Source organism: Aquarana catesbeiana, linkage group LG12 (genome assembly GCF_042186555.1).
Source record: "Aquarana catesbeiana isolate 2022-GZ linkage group LG12, ASM4218655v1, whole genome shotgun sequence".
NCBI classification, from domain to species: Eukaryota; Metazoa; Chordata; class Amphibia; order Anura; family Ranidae; genus Aquarana; species Aquarana catesbeiana.
In genome coordinates, this window is record NC_133335.1 from 48283113 (window position 1) to 48300565 (window position 17453).

General features: G+C 44.0%; 1 protein-coding gene across 1 annotated transcript in view; it reads left to right on the forward strand.

Moving 5' to 3' along the window:
* ADAM11 (ADAM metallopeptidase domain 11) overlaps positions 1-17453 on the forward strand; it is a 98525-nt gene that overhangs the window by 40677 nt on the left and 40395 nt on the right. Inside the window, exons 8-14 of the mRNA XM_073607717.1 lie at positions 908-963; positions 3342-3416; positions 3920-3988; positions 7717-7883; positions 10163-10247; positions 15882-15972; positions 16066-16117. Of these exons, the coding sequence (XP_073463818.1) occupies positions 908-963; positions 3342-3416; positions 3920-3988; positions 7717-7883; positions 10163-10247; positions 15882-15972; positions 16066-16117 (595 nt within the window). The remainder of the gene's footprint in view (positions 1-907; positions 964-3341; positions 3417-3919; positions 3989-7716; positions 7884-10162; positions 10248-15881; positions 15973-16065; positions 16118-17453) is intronic.

A 17453-nucleotide genomic window follows, 5' to 3' on the forward strand; every position in this document is an offset into this window, starting at 1 on the left:
TGTATCTACCGAGGAGCAGCCCTTGCGGTAACTTGCTCCTGATTTGGGCTACATGACTTCTCCCCTTCTCCTCATCTCCATAACCACAAAAAAGACAACGTACGCAGAAAATTACAGGCTCACTGGATTTCTGGACAAATCAAGTTTTTTGTTTGCGCTTAAACTATATTTATTGTTAGGGTTTGCATTCACTTTACATTAGGGAGCATTAGTGTTAGATTCACTGTTTGGGCTACAGGAGAAGTTAGTGTGAAGGTTAAGGCTAATGTTAGGGTTAAATGAAGGTTGTAAGGGTTACAGGGAAGGTTGGTAATAAGCCCACAGGAGGGTTTAGTGTTGGGCTTAGAAGGAGGGATGATGTGAGAGTTGCAACGAGTTTTAGCATTGGGGTTACAGGGAGGGTTGGTGTGAGGGATACAAGGAGAAGTAGTGCAGGGGTTACATGAAGTGAAGGCCTGAGGGTTACAGGGTGGTTTGGTGTGGGGGTTAATGTGGGGTTACAGGGATGGTTAGTGTTGGGGGTTGATGATTAGTGTTGTTAGTGTGAGGGTTAAAGGTAAGATTGGTGTGAGGATTACAGGGAGGGCTAGTGTGAGGAATATAGGGGAAGTTGATGTGAGCGTTCATCTGAGCAGGACCTTAGGGTAGCGTATGGTTCCAAGAGCTCTGCACATAATATGTCTGTATAGAATTTTAGGGGCTTGAATTTAGTATTGGGGGTGCACTGAAGCTAGCCAGAGTCTCCCCCCCCCCCTTTAGATTCTACTACATGGATAATACTTTGATTCTGAGTATTGCTCCCCTTCAATTTTCAGCAGCTTTAGGTTTAAGCTTGAGATGTCCATATAACTATTTTTCATTTGCATTAAAGACGTTGCTCTCACTTTCTCTTTTCTGTTTTCCACAGATTGTGAGCACCCCACTGACATTCCAAGAAGCTCAAAAATTCGCAGGAAAAGACAGGTTAGTGCAATACATGTATAATCTACTTATGTATGTCCCTTCAAACTTTGCATTGTGGAGAGCTGTAAATATGCTGTGTTGTCAATGAATAAAGCATCTTTTATGATACAGAAAAAGACCGTATTACAAGCTATATTTTATTCCTAGTAAAGTAAAGCAGCAGTCCCAAATCTTTTTGACACCAGGGACTGGTTTTGTGGCAGCCAATTTTCCCAGGGACTGGGGGTGGGGGTGGGGGGTTGTCGTCGGACGGGTCGGGAGGATGGGATATTCACGGAGTCTGTCCACAACCCCCCTTTATATCCGTGTCCTCAGTTCCCCTTTACATCACAGTCCCCCTTTACAATAGTGCCCCTTTACCAGGGCCAGTGCTACCACTAGGCAAACTAGGCAGCCGCCTGGGGCGCACTGCTGCCTAGGGCGCCCAGCCACTGGTGTTCCTACTCTCTTCTCTCTGCAGCAAGCAACTAAGTCTCAGCATCAGCAGGCAGCCGCCGCTCCGTTCGCACATAGTGTCAGAGGCGCAGTGGTGGAGGAGGGCTGTGTCTGTGTCCAGACTTCTGAATGAATGGAAGCAAGCAAACATTCATTGATGGGCGCTGGTTGGATGCATTGATGGGCGCTGGTTGGATGCATTGATGGGCGCTGGTTGGATGCATTGATGGGCGCTGGTAGGATGCATTGATGGCCGCGGGTAGGATGCATTGATGGCCGCTGGTGAGGCTGCATTTGATGGGCACTTAATTAAAAAGGTGGGGTATACATGGATAGGGCAAAGGGGGTGGAGCCAAAGGGGGCGGCAAAATGAGGTTTCGCCTAGGGTGTCAAAAATCCTTGCACCAGCCCTGCCCTTTAAAGTGCAGTCCCCTTTACATCACTGTGCCGCTTTACATTATTGTAACAGGGACCCCATTGTTAAGGGGGCATTGTGATGTAAAGGGGGCACTGTAATATAAAGGGGACTGCACTGTAAAGGGGCACTGTAATCATTACAGTGCAGTCCATTATACAGTGCTCACAGATCTCACTGAGTGTTTGTTTTATTTAGAGAACCCAGCAGTAGCCTCTCCCTTTCCAGCACAGTCTTAAATTAAACATCATATGAAGTTCTATAAATTGGAATAGGGTTTCCACCTGACTCCTTCAGCAGTTCTACTTACAGCCTATCACAGCAAAGATAATGAAAAACTATGTTGATTGCCCCAGCTTGTTGCTTTTTCTACTTATATACAATATTTACATTTACCTGACAAAAAAATACATACAGTTTATTTTTACTAATTTTTATCTCTGAAGATAAGCACTTGAGTCGCCAATCACAGGACCCATGCTGTGCCAATGGGATGGGGGGGGGGGGGGACCAGGCATAACCCTTAGCATTTGTTTTGGGTTGCTCTGGGTATTTTGTACTTGCTGGTTGAGGATGGTGGACTGGAAGCCGATGCATAAGAAGACACTCGGCTTTCACCAACTGGCCATACACTATCAGATCTCAGTTTAGAGCTGGCCATAAATGCATAGTCACATCACTGGGAGACAGTGGCGGCTGGTGCTCAAAATTCAAACGCAGCCACTGTGCCCATCAAACGCAGCCACTGTGCCCATCAAACGCAGCCAGTGTGCCATCAAACGCAGCTACTGTGCCCATCAAACGCTGCCAGTGTGCCATCAATTTCAACCACTGTGCCATCAATTTCAACCACTGAGCCCATCAAATGCTGCCAGTGTGCCCATTAAATGCTGCCAATGTGCCGTTGAATGCCACCAGTGTGACCCCCGACTGCTCGCCGTCTGCCCGGCACTTACCCTGTCTTGGTGGGGCAGCGGGTGATGGCGACGAGCAGGGTCCTTCAAGCCAGCATCTCCTGCCGTCCTCCTCTCCCAACTCCCGTCCTCTCCTCCTGATAGGGGTCCAATAGCAGCGCCTGTCGTTTCAGCCAATCAGGTGACAGGCAACAGACCCGAGCACCTGATTGGCGGAGAGGCGGTTCAGTGTTAGGAAAGCGAAGATTAATTTGCTTTCCTAACACAGCTGAGTGAAATGGCGCTGGCAGGTCACCGTTTTCGATGCCTATTAGAGCCTGTTACTTCAATCAGGTGCTTCAGAAACACTCCCCGCGGCTGTAATTCAGATGCCCGGCGCCCAAAAAGGGGCCGGATGCCTGAATGGGGGGTGGCAGCAGTGGCCATGGATAGATTCATGCAATGCACTAATCTATAGTGCACAAAGGGGGTGGAAGGAGAGAGTGGGCGGCGCCCTTAATGCACGGGCCGCCACTGCTGGCAGATATAATTTGTCCAGGAATTAAATACATTGAAGGCTCATGTTACTGTAAATCCTTTAACTGAGCTGCTCGTGAATCTGTTTGTTCTCCTAGGTCCGCCGGATTGTACGCTCTGCTTTGTCTGAAACCAAATACATCGAGCTCATGGTGGTCAATGACCGACGTTTGGTAAGTGACACAACAGGCAGAAAAATGGCAATAAAGAAAATACAGCCATATAGTTACATAGTCAGATTGAAAAAAGACACAAGTCCATCTAGTTCAACCAATAAAAAGGGGGGAAAAAAATCATACAATCCCATATACACAATCCTATACCCGGTTGATCCAGAGGAAGGCAAATTCTGGACTTTGCACAAATGTAGAGAAGAGAATACTGCAGATAGACAGGTACAACTTATGTAGGAGGATTTGTTTCATCTCTGTGGATCACTGGAGGCCAGTCACTTAACTGGGTATATGTCAGGGTTTGCAACCACTTAGGGAAACATGCCTCAAACTCGTTATTTTGACACCTATGTGTAAAAGAAGCCAGTCTAGATAGGAAATAAACAAAACAATCTGTTTTATTTTTTTATTTGCAACAAAGTAATATTATTATAACAGAAATGATCCCCAGACCCTTTATTTTTTTTTTTATTGTTCTTAAAGCTGTTCCTTGTTTCCTTCAGCTTGATCAGCGGCAGTCTCTGGGTCTTACAAGTAGTTTTGCCAAATCAGTGGTGAATTTAGCAGACACTGTAAGTATAGCCTGCCTTGTATGTTACATTTTGATTGTCATTGTCAGTCTGCTCGGGTGCCATGACTGTGAAATCATTCAAATCAGTGGCCGGTACCAGGACGTCTCATTGTCTATCCAGAAGCATTCATAAGGGACAGGAAGTGATGAGAAATTTCTGCAAAAGGGACACAGACAAAAAAACTTTTGGAAAGGTTACACCATCTAACAATGTCTCCATTGCTGTCTGCATTCCTGCCCTGGTGACAGCCTTTCCCGCCCCTATTTATTGTCTCGGTGTCACAGGATGGTAGGACAATCCCTTCAATAGGATCAAAGGCAGAATGTTTGTCATTTTTTGCCCACCCTATCCAAAAAATGTCTTGGGTTGAGTGAAGGGCTTGATGGGAGATATAACCCCTTCACCCTCCTGCTTTCAGGAGTGCTCACTATTGTGCATATCCAGTTGCTTCAGACTGTAGAATTTCAGACCACAAATTTTCATGCGCTGAATCACTATATATATATATATATATATATATACATACATACATACATATACACAGTAATAAAGTATCTCACAAAAGTGAGTACACCTCTCACATTTTTGTAACTATTTTATTATATCTTTTCATGTGACAACACTGAAGAAATGACACTTTGCTACAATGTAAAGTAGTGAGTGTACAGCTTGTATAACAGTGTAAATTTGCTGTCCCCTCAAAATAACTCAACACACAGCCATTAATGTCTAAACCACTGGCAACAAAAGTGAGTACACCCCTAAGTGAAAATGTCCAAATTGGGCCCAATTAGCCATTTTCCCTCCCTTATGTCATGTGACTCTTTATTGATAAAAGATCTCAGGTGTGAATAGGGAGCACGTGTGTTAAATTTGGTGTCATCACTCTCACTCTCTCATACTGGTCACTGGAAGTTCAACATGGCACCTCATGACAAAGAACTCTCTGCGGATCTGAAAAAAAGAATTGTTGCTCTACATATAGATGGCCTAGGCTATAAGATTGCCAAAACCCTGAAACTGAGCTGCAGCACGGTGACCAAGACCATACAGTGGTTTAACCAGACAGGTTCCACTCAGAACAGGCCTCGCCATGGTCGACCAAAGAAGTTGAGTACACGTGCTCAGCGTCATATCCAGAGGTTGTCTTTGGAAAATAGATGTATGAGTGCTGCCAGCATTGCTGCAGAGGTTGAAGGAGTGGGGGGTCAGCCTGTCAGTGCTCAGACCATACGCCGCACACTGCATCAAATTAGTCTGCATGGCTGTCGTCCCAGAAGGAAGCCTCTTCTAAAGATGATGCACAAGAAAGCCCGCAAACAGTTTTCCTGAAGGCAAGCAGACTAAGGACATGGATTACTGGAACCATGTCCTGTGGTCTGATGAAACCAAGATAAACGTATTTGGTTCAGATGGTGTCAAGCATGTGTGGCGGCAACCAGGTGAGGAGTACAAAGACAAGTGTGTCTTGACTATAGTCAAGCATGGTGGTGGGAGTGTCATGGTCTGGGGCTGCATGAATGCTGCCGGCACTGGGGAGCTACAGTTGGTTGAGGGAACCATGAATGCCAACATGTACTGTGACATACTGAAGCAGAGCATGATCCCCTCCCTTGGGAGACTGGGCCGCAGGGCAGTATTCCAACATGATAACGACCCCAAACACACCTCCAAGACTACCACTGCCTTGCTAAAGAAGCTGAGGGTAAAGGTGATGGACTGGTCAAGCATGTCTCCAGACCTAAACCCTATTGAGCATCTCTGGGGCATCCTCAAACGGAAGGTGGAGAAGGGAAAGGTCTCTAACATTCACCAGCTCTGTGATGTTGTCATGGAGGAGTGGAAGAGGACTCCAGTGGCAACCTGTGAAGCTCTGATGAACTCCATGCTCAAGAGGGTTAAGGCAGTGCTGGAAAATAATGGTGGCCACACAAAATATTGACACTTTGGGCCTAATTTGTACATTTTCACTTTTGCAGCCCACTAATGGTGCGAAATTCATCTGAAAATTGTTTGATACGATTTTCGAAAGAAAATTCTTTCAAAATTCGAACCGTGTATGGCCGGCATTAAGTGAATTTCACATATTGCTTAAGGTAGAGCATAGAGTCAGCAAATAAACAAATGTCACCAAGAAGGCCATCGGAGCCTACTGGCAGGGTTCACATACTAGGAGTAATACGGGGTCTGGCCCCCATCACTGAAAAGACAATAAATAGAGAAATAAGAAAGCAGAAAGAAAGACCTAACTGGGGAAGAGAGCAGAACATAGAAGGAAAGAAGGAAGGTAGAAAGAAGGTGAGACAGAGGGGGGAAACCCAGAGAGTGACCCAAAAAGATATTCAAGCGGAAAGGAGTCCTAAAAAGGGTAAGTAGCATCCCTAAAGTTCTATATTGATGCAAAAGATTTCTAGAAATATTTAAGGGGGTACAGTAGCTTGCAGCAGGTTAATTCAGAATTTTCAGCATGGAGTTGCCTGTATGAATGCAAAATCTGCATGAAGCAGATCAAGTACAGGCCAGAAGAAGATCAAATTCACTATATTTATATAATATGAATATATATATATATATATATATATATATATATATATATATATATATATATATTTATATATATTTATTTAATGTGTGTGTGTGTGTGTGTATATATAGATAGATAGCACATACATATCTCTTCCATTCATAGACAAGTTTTTGAGAATGCAAAACTCATTTGACGCAAACAAAAGCCCACTGACACAAGTCCCTAAATTGGTCCTAAAGTCAAAACTTTTTTTACCTTAATGTATTCTAAAGCATTTAGCTACCTTTTCTAAACTCCTCTGATTGATCCAGCGCTGTGCCCAGCTGCAGGTCATCTCTCTTCACTTGCTGGTCTTACAGGAGACTCAGGCAGCAGCGGGGAGCCGGTGGCTCCTGCTGTGGTCAGTTATATGCTGTGAGGAGGGAGTAGGGGTGTGTGGCTGAGCCGTGCTGTGTGTCTATGGAAGCACACAACCTGACTCGGGACCCCGCATTCATGAGTGCCCTCATAGCGCAAGGCTTGAAATGGGGCACTTGCAGGGAGATGATGCAGGCCATGCCTGCGGGGGACCCGTAAAGAAGAGTTAAGGGACTACTCTGTGCAATATTGTTGCATTGAGCAGATAAGTATTCACAAAAGATGTAAACAAATTGTAAATTTAAACAGATAGTTCCTTTGTTGGTGCATTAGGGAAGAAGACAGGTACTCTTAATGTTCAAGTCAAGTCACTGCACCTCCTTAGGGCGACAGGCAGATATTAGCTCTACTCTAATGGAATGGGGTATCAGAGTCTGGATTGTGGCTCGTACCTGGTATTTTGAATTGGGTACACAGATGACAGAGATATTTTTTGGTGTATGGCCATTTATATGTTTTGACAGTTGGCATAATATACTGTACAATCAAACCTGTTATTTACTTTCTTTTTAAACCTGTTTTGTTGAATTGAAGATGATTGGATAACCCCAGGAATCGGTGGATGTAGATAAGTAATGAAGACAATCCCAGCAATGGTAGTTTAGACTGTCATCTCCCTGTTAGTTCTCAATGCCTATCTGAACCGATTTTCTAGTCTAGGATTGTCAGTGTTCTGCCCCCCCCCCCTCCACCCCTCACACCTCTAAAGATCCCCTCACCAGTTCCATTCCCCTCCTGTGGTTTCCCCAGCCCACCCTGGTTTATTCCTGGCTTCTCCTCTTAGATTTTCAGGGAGCAGTTAAATACCAGGATCGTGCTGGTCGCCATGGAAACCTGGACTGCAGGAGACAAGATTGCAGTGAGTGAAGACCCTCTGCAGGTGCTGGCTGATTTCATGAAGTACCGAAGTACAGAGATACCTGAACATAGTGATGCCACTCACCTCTTCTCGTGAGTCCAATGGGGTTAGCTGCACCTTATTATATAATCCATTAAGCATCCCACTGTTGTCACTCCTAGTCTTTGTACATTACGCCAGAGTTTTCTTAAAGCCCCTTTTCATCTGGTTAAACCTTGTTACTCATACATTGTTCTAAACTGAACCTGTCCTGGGCTAAAAAAGTGCCTGGGGGTAACCATAGTGTTGATGTGTAGAACCTTGTGGTGCATGCAGATATTTGAGTCTTTAGAATGGTTCCCTGAGGAAATGCCTTGGATCCTAGGCTTGGGCTGTACACAAGGCTTGATGTTAAGTCCCATACCTATCATTTAGCTGTCAAACGCCAAAACCTTAGTGGGCACTGCAGCTCTGACAATTGAATGACAGGGGCCAGAAGAGGGCATGGTTTAATCTTGCTTCGAGAGAAGTCATAGCCCTTTGTACAACGTAGACTGCTGATCCAAGGGGCTCTACTCGGACATGATGATCAAATTGAAGACCAGCCAGGTACTTAATGCTTTGTAGTGTCACTGCACTTCATCATGCTTACCTTTTCAGGCTTGAACAGGTTCTTTTGAAAGTACTGCAACATATACAATTGTAGTGCCATTGGATTTGGGATAGTGGGGGTGTACTGGAATCCTCATAACCAAAAATATTTACCAAAAATAGCCAGATTTCAACTAGACCTTGAACGCCAAGCAACTACTTACTCACTATGGGCAACTACTTACTTCACCATGTCAAACCACTGCACAAAAGAAAAATAAACTGTGGGGAAGGGGGGCAGGGAGTTAGTTGGTATACCCTTTCTTTCCTCCAGCCTCTGCCAGGGGGTGATGTCCTCATCCAGACTTCCTGGAGAATACTGAGTAGTCCAAATCTATGTTATGAGTTGATGCTTCAGCACAGTGCAAACTATGGGCTGCTTGGGATTTCCTAGGACCCTGCCTAAAAGATGGTGATGTCACCCTCGCCTAGGGTTAAGCATATTAGCTAACTTTTACTCCACTGCTTATTTTTGTGCAGCATTTTGAGATGGGGAAGGGGGCTCTCAGTGTACACGTGGCTTTTGCTATATTAGTGCAATGTCTGCTTTAGGAATTCTAATGTCCTTTGTCTGTGTGCCCTGGATTTGCTAAGCCTCACAATATACCTAAATCAAGTCCTTTCTAGAACAATAAAATTGTCTTGTACTATATCATATCCATAACACACGGTTAGCTATGTACTATGATATTTCCCAGGGCACTGACCCTTGTGGTAAACACGGCCCTGTCTAGTATCGGAAGTAGTGCCAGTGGGCATAACAGTCAAGGTTGTGGTAGTCCTAAAACACTGGGCCTACTAGCCTATAAGTGGGTAATATGTTTTCACTTCCCATCACATGCAAGTGTCATTGGTGCATACTGTATGTCCTCTGCCCCACAATGTATTTCCCTCTATGCCTTCTATTTTGTTATATCAAGTAAAGATGTGACTATAAGAAACACGTGAAAAGAGAAAAAAGTCCTTCATTGTAATGTTCTGTGCCTCAATAATGTAGTTTAGAGTTAATAACCATCTTGGTTAAAAGGCAAATAATACAAATAATTGTTTTCTTTATTGGAAGCGATGTTACGTACTTGTTTCCTTATTAGGTTTATTTTTATGGCATTCTGCTCTGATTATCTGGAATGGTGATAGTCTGCAGCATGTTCACATTGGATATCTCCTCTATTGCCTTATGAGACATTGATGAACAAATCTAATTACAAATCTGAAAATGAATAAGACTGTTCTGCCACTGTTAAAATAAATATAAAAAACAGACACACACAGAGACACACACACGGGTTGGACAGTAAAATATGGAAACACTAAACATGATTTGCAGGTGTGAAACTGACGACATGTTTCACGCTGAAAGCGGAAGTGATGGAACAAGGGATGTAACCGTGCGATTTGCACTGGTGATTTCATTGTGGCTTGCAGCTTAATTTAACAGAAGTCTATGCAAATCACAATTAAATAGTCAAAAAGTACTGCAGGAACAATTTTTCATAATTGCTGTGATCTGAAGGGGTTCCATTGCCGAAAATAGCCTGTGCCTTGCCATGCGATTTGAAACTGTCAAATCGCGTAAGTCGCACCGGTGTGAACGGGGGCTTTAATCCGCTCCCCATTTTACCAGAAAGCAAGAATCCCTGTCCAATGTATAACAATAAACTTAACATGCCATCTTGCTTTCAGCCAGGCATCATTCTCACTCAGAACCCTTCCACTAACTCTTGCTCTTTCTTGCCTTTAGAGGGCGCACATTTAAAAGCAGTCGCAGTGGAGCAGCCTACTTTGGTGGAATCTGCTCTCTGAGCAAAAGTGGAGGATTGATAGAGGTCAGTGCTCTTTATTTTCCGGTCTCCTCTTCTTTTACAATAAATTAAACACTGGTTTCATACAAAACTGACTTGACACATGTTCATGGTACACAAGCCTTTTTGTTAAAAAGTACCTTTCGATATCAGTGAACAGCTTCACCTTCTATTTTATCTGACTGTTCAAAAGAATAAAATGATCTATTTGTAGTACAGGGAGAGGGACTGGCAGGTGAGAGGAGATCAATTAAAATGAAAAGACTGCAGACCAGCTGCATGTTACCTACTTCCGAGAGGAACGATAATGTCTTTAAAGTGGACCTGTTTCTTTTTCCTGCCATGGACGAAGCCCAGGTCTCCCCAGAAGCGCGTAGGTGCCTTTTTTCTCAGGTCTACCTTGACATTTTTTCAGAGAGACATCTGAAAGAGGTCAGCTTGCTGTAAATAATACTTCAGGTGTCTGAAGTACTATTGACATAGTAACATGTAATATTTCCATGTAAATTTGTAGACTTATGTGTACACGAGGGCAGCCATATTGACTCATGACATACCTTAGAGACTCTGCAGTGCTGCACAGAGGTTGTAGCTAACGGACCCTCCTATCTCACACTGGGATTGATATAAATTGGAGAGTGCAAAATCTGGTGCAGCTGTGCATGGTAGCCAATCGGCTTCTAACTTTAGCTTCTTCAATTAAGCGTTGATGAAAAAAACCTGGAAGCTGATAGGTTTCTATGCAGAGCTGTACCAGATTTTGCACTCTTTAGTTTTAGTAAATCAATCCCAATGTGTCTATTGGCTGCCCAAAGACCAGAGCACTTTTTGCGTTTCGGCACTGCGTCGCTTTCACTGACAATTGCGCGGTCGTGCGACGTGGCTCCCAAACAAAATTAGTGTCCTTTTTCCCACAAATAGAGCTTTCTTTTGGTGGTATTTGATCACCTCTGCGGTTTTTATTTTTTGCGCTATAAACAAAAAAAGAGCGACAATTTTGAAGAAAAAGCAATATTTTTTTGCTATAATAAATAACCCCCGAAAAATATAAAAAAAAAATTTTTCTTTCCTCCGTTTAGGCCGATACGTATTCTTCTATATATTTTTGGTAAAAAAAAAAATCGCAATAAGCGTTTATTGATTGGTTTGAACAAAAGTTATAGCGTCTACAAAATAGGGGATAGTTTTATGGCATTTTTATTAATATTTTTTTTTTTTTTACTAGTAATGGCGGTGATCAGCGATTTTTTTACCGTGACTGCGACATTATGGCGGACACATTGGACACTTTTGACGCCATTTTGGGAGCATTGTCATTTATACAGCGATCAGTGCTATACATTGCACTGATTACTGTAAAAAATGACACTGGCAGTGAAGGGGTTAACCAGTAGGGGGCGCTGGAGGGGTTGTGTGTCCTAGGGATGTGTTCTAACTGTGGGGGGGGGGGGGGGGGCTATGTGTGACACGAAACTGATCACTGCTCCCATTCACTGGGAGCGGTGATCAGTGTCCTGTCACTAGGCAGAATGAGGAAATGCTTGTTTTACATCAGCATTTCCCTGGTTCTTCCTCTCTGTGAGACGATCACGGGGCTCCTGGCGGACATCGAGTCCGCAGGACCTGCGGTCACACTCACGGAGCTTGCGGCGGGCACGCCCACAATGCCGCGTCTTAAAGGCGACGTACCCATATGTTGATATGCCCAGCCGTGCCATTCTGCCAACATATATTGGCATGACACAGTCCTTAAAGCCGTAGGTCTACTCAGTCAGGTCTTAGGATTCTCCATAGGCAGCTCTCCTGGGAGTGAAGTCCAAAGGTTGGCTCTTTGAACCCCCAAAATGTATTGGCTTTTTGAAATATAAGAGTTTGGATGAAGTTATATCTGGACTTGATATGTATGGTTTCTGAGCAAAGGGCCCCTCTTCATTAGGGATTGTTAATGTTGAACTAAGTATGTACTAACCCAATAAAGTTGAATGGGACCCAGAGGGCTAATTAGTATGATCGCTTCAGATTCCAGTTACCGTATATACTCGAGTATAAGTCGTTCCGAGTATAAGTCGAGGCCCTAATTTACCACAAAAAAATGGGAAAAACTTATTGACCCGAGTATAAGACGAGGGTGAGAAATGCACAGCTACTGTAAGTGGAAAAGAGGGTCAACAATGCCCATTTGCATGCCTCACTGTGCCCATTTGCAGCCATAGGTCTCCTGAACTTCAAACTCGGTAGTTACGGGTTCCTAGATGCCCCCTAGCTGAAGCCAAAATTTGGGGTCTCTGAACCCATAGGGTCCTGAAATGACATTGCTGAAGATGGACACAGTAGACCGAATTTGGGGCCCTGTATCTCGGGGCCACTTAGTGCTAAGAACCCCAAATTTGGTGTGCAAACCCAGTGGAACTAGCCCCATAAAATTTCCAAAGCTGGGGTTTCTAGCACCAAGTGGCCCTGAGATATGGGGCCCCAAAGTCAGTTCAGAAAATGTCAAGCACTTTTCTGCAGCAGAGAATGACATTTTCCGAACCGATTTTGGTGCTAGGAACCAGCTTTGGATATGTTGTGGTACCAGTTCCACTGGGTTTGCACACCAAACTTGGGGTTCCTAGCACCAAGTGACCCTGAGATACGGGGCCCCAAATTCGGTTCAGAAAATGAAATTTTTTGCTGCAGAAAAGTGCTTGACTCGAGTATAAGTCGAGGGAGGCACTTTCAGCACAAAAAAATGTGCTGAAAAACTCGACTTATACTCGAGTATATACGGTAAGCTTTAACCTTTCCAGCTTGCACACCCAGTCCCTATGGGTTCACCTTTCTGAAAACAGTCTCTTAGGATATGAAAGATCTACAATGCTGCTGGTAGTCACACCATGTGATCTTTGTCAAGGCTTTATCTCATATGAGGTAGCTCAGTTTTCTTATTCACGGCAAGAGAAAGTTGCCTAAAGCTGGCAACACATTATGCAACTTTTTTTTAATTCAGTTTCCTTTAGATTTACCTTCATCTATGTAGTGTCAGGGCTTGTCAGATTGTATACAAATTAAGAGTGTTTAGGTCTGACCTCTTATTATATGGTACAGGGGTCCCCTAGTTACAAACATCCGACTTACAAACGACTCCTACTTACAAACGGAGGGAGACAACAGGAAGTGAGAGGAAATCTACCTCTAGGAAGGAAAATTCACTCCTGTAAGAGCTATTATGGGGAAAAGGTACCTCCACTGATGCTTTATCACCAATCCTAGTTTCCACAACAACCCAAAATTTTCAAAATCCAATTGTCATTGGGACAGAAAGTGAGGTGAAATCTTCTGAACAGGGGCACACACAGCAAAACAAATGTTACAGGGGTGTTAACCCTTCCCTATGCTATTAAAAAAGCTTAAAAAAAGTTTTTTTGGCTGGAGCTACACTTAAAAAATGTACCTGTTCCGACTTACAAACAGATTCAACTTAAGAACAAACCTACAGTCCCTAACTTGTTTGTAACCCGGGGACCCCCTGTATTGGTAAATCTAAAGAAACATTGTACAAGAAAATTGTATTATGTGCGGCCACTCTCATGTTGTGCACAAGTGTTTAGAGCCTAGTTGTTGTACAATGTTGTAACCACTAGATGACGCCATAAGTGCAAGAACATTTCGTGTCATCTAGGTATTGCTTGCAGAGGTGTTGCCAGCTGTTACTTGCTTTACACGGATGACTGGCGCAAGTTTAACTATCATCTCCAGGTTTTCCTTTGTTCCGCCACACTGCACAACAATTACATCCCCGTATGCTTTATTAAACATTTATGCAGCATATGATTTACTCAATGTGCTGCAATTTTGTCAGTCTTGCGCTTCAAAATATCCTAGATCTCCTCTGTTTGTTTAATGATATGCTTTTTAGTAATCTGAAAGGATTTCCAGATCTGTCTATCTTCCAGAGAGGTGGTCCCTGGAAACCGGTGCCATCTCCGCTGTGCAAACGTTAGCACTTTTTTCCTACCCGCTTTGATAGAAAGTCTCTGCTCATAAGAAGCAGCCAATTGGAAATGAGTGGAGCATTTGGTCTGTTGCCATGGCAACATCTTTTTAGGCAGGACTGATTTTATATTATGTCCATGCTGATTTTTTTTTTCTTTAACTATAAAGTGTACCTGTCACTTTTATACTTTAATATACTATATAGGAGGAGGATAGAGATGATGGGCTTTTTCATTTTTTATTGATAAAGGTTTTAGAGTTTTCGAAAACCATTAGCCTGCATCATCGTATATTACAATATTAAAGCCTAGGTTTAGTTTTAAAAAAAAGGAAAATCCACACAGAGGATGGTACATTCAATGCAAAGTGTCCCATGTGCTGCTGGCTGCACTCTAATGCCCAGTACACACGGTCGGATTTTCCGATGGAAAATGTCCGATCGGAGCGTGTTGTCGGAAATTCCGACCGTGTGTGGGCTGCAAAGTTTGAGAGCAGGATATAAAATTTTCCGACAACAAAATCCGTTGTCGGAAATTCCGGTCGTGTGTACACAAATCCGACGGACAAAGTGCCACGCATGCTCAGAATAAATAAAGAGATGAAAGCTATTGGCCACTGCCCCGTTTATAGTCCCGACATACGTGTTTTACGTCACCGCGTTCAGAACGATCAGATTTTCCGACAACTTTGTGTGACCCTGTGTATGCAAGACAAGTTTGAGCCAACATCCGTCAGAAAAAATCCTAGGATTTTGTTGTCGGAATGTTCGAACAAAGTCCGACCGTGTGTACGGGGCATTAGATGAAATCTGAAGCCTGCTGACCCTCCTTCATACCCTCTGCAATGGTAATCTTCCAGTGCTGTGGGGGTAGTATGAATAATAGAAACTCTGGACTATGCCTGGCCTTTCTGCCTTTCTGGACCTTTATTCATCTGCTTGTCCTCCATTCATAGAGCACCAGGTCAATTGCTTGTATTAACCTCCACAACCCAGGAGGATTACAGCTGTGGAGGTATGAGAATGTAAGTACCGTCCCTTGTTGGTAGGTTTTCAAATGAATGTTCACACTAATAGCGGTACAAAAATTCTAATTTTTTGGTCACATTACAAATGTCGTTCAAAAGTACATTAAAAAAAAAAAAAAATTGCTTATGGAGTGAATGCACTTTGCCTAAGGAAAACCACATTCACTGTTATAAATTCGTTCACTCGAGAAACATTTTCCATCCTTGTCTTTTGCATTTCGTCGTCGATGTGGTTGAAAACAAACCTCGACTTGACCCCACCAACGACAGAAATTCTACTAGTGTATGGCCGGCTTTAGGCTTTAAGTCGTGAAGACGACTGTGTTCAGATGAGCTTGTTACACTTCTACAGCCTAATCTGACAGTTCCTCTGTGTATATGATGTCCCTTTCCCTGCACTCCACCTAAAGTCCATACAATTATCTCTGACTGTGGTAGGACTGTAAGCTAGAAGCCTATGCCTAGAGAAATACCCCAATATTCCATTGCTGATGTGTCATTTTCCTGGCTGCAGTATGTTCTTGACTTTTCTTGAGTCAGTGAAATTCAGCATTTGCAGTCTTTTTGAACTGAAACTGTAGTTGCTACACACATCCAAAGAGATCTTATTTGAGGCCACAAGATGACTTTCTTTTCTGTTTCTTTTGCCCCATGTAGTATGGAAACATTGCTGCCATGGCAGTGACACTGGCACAGACTCTGGGACAAAACTTAGGCATGATGTACAACAAACCCCGACCGGCTGCTGGTAAGATCTCCCCTAGAGGGCTGGGCCTGGGTTAGATGGAACTTTTCTACTGCTGATGGGCAGTGCAGTGGTAACATGGCTTGTCCATTGCAGGCGAGTGCAGCTGTCCGGATCTGTGGCTGGGCTGTATTATGGAGGACACAGGGTAAGTGCAGTATGACATACATTTAAGGGAAGTCTGATTTGTAGAATTCACAATTCAGCAGAATGAAGTTTTTCTATCCCATAAAGTGAATCTGTCAGAATAACTTTTCTAAATGCCTTAATAGCAGGCCTGCAGACACATTTATTTTGCACCTCACTATTGGTCTATCACTATGATAGGTGGCCAAAAGGACAAGATAGCCTGACTCTGGGAAACTTTTAAATTGCCCTTGCTTGTTCAGGACTAGGGCACGTAGAACAGAAGATTTACTTAACGCATTCTCCACGCTGCTAGACCAGTCCCTGCAAAATCTTTTCGCCCATGCTCTAGCAGGCTACTGTACATACATCATCAATACCAGTGGCATGGTCCATAACCTTGCATTGGATGTGATGACATTAAAAGAGAAGTACAGTAAAACCTCGGATTGTGAGTAACGCGGTGTAGGAGCGTTTCACAATATGAGCTGTGTTTTTTAAAAAATCCAGACTCGATTTGCGAGCGTTGTCTCGCAAGAAGAGCAGGATTCAAGCCTCTGAGGTGTGTAGTACCGCATGTGGCCAGAGGTGGGGGGGGGCGCTGGAGACACTCAGAGTGTTTTTTAGTGTCTCTGGCACCCCCGCATTTCTGGCCACATGCAGTACTACATACACTAGCAGTGTAACTTACTCCTATGGGGAAACTCACTTTGATATACGAGTGCTTTGGATTATAAGCATGCTTCTGGAACAAATTATGCTCGTAATCCAGGGTATTACTATATGGGAATTTTTTTTGTGGGGGAATCATGCTTACTTAGGTGAATGCAGCATTGGTCCCCCATTGAGAACCGAGAGATCAAACACTGCCGATTGCTCGGTTCTCACAGCTCCCCGAGCAGAGAGCTGGTGCCTCTGCTCCCTCCTCCTTGCTTACTGGAGCGCTGGGCTGTGGAGGGGGGTGGGAGCGGCCACTCAGGCTCTCATCAGAGAGGCTAAGCCGGGTGAAAGTCCAGGCATGCGGGCAGATCCCAACCATATGTTCGCAATCTTTCCCAAGCCTGGACCAGCTTTGTGATGTCAGCCAACAGTGGGCTTCAGCGGGTCACAGGAGTGCAGGACGAACAGCATTCCTGTGATCCATAACAGAAGTACAGCCAAATGAGCTTTGGCTGTACTTCAACTACCTCTGGCCCACCGTATAGTAAAATGACGGCGGGCAGGATCTCCTCTCGTCGCCCCAGTGTCACCGCTCTCGTCGGAGCGCAGCAATCCCGGGCGTGCTGTGTCCCTGATCTCAGTAAAGAGCAGATGACGTGGCTCTTTACCCATGTGATTGGCTGTGTCCAATCCCAGCC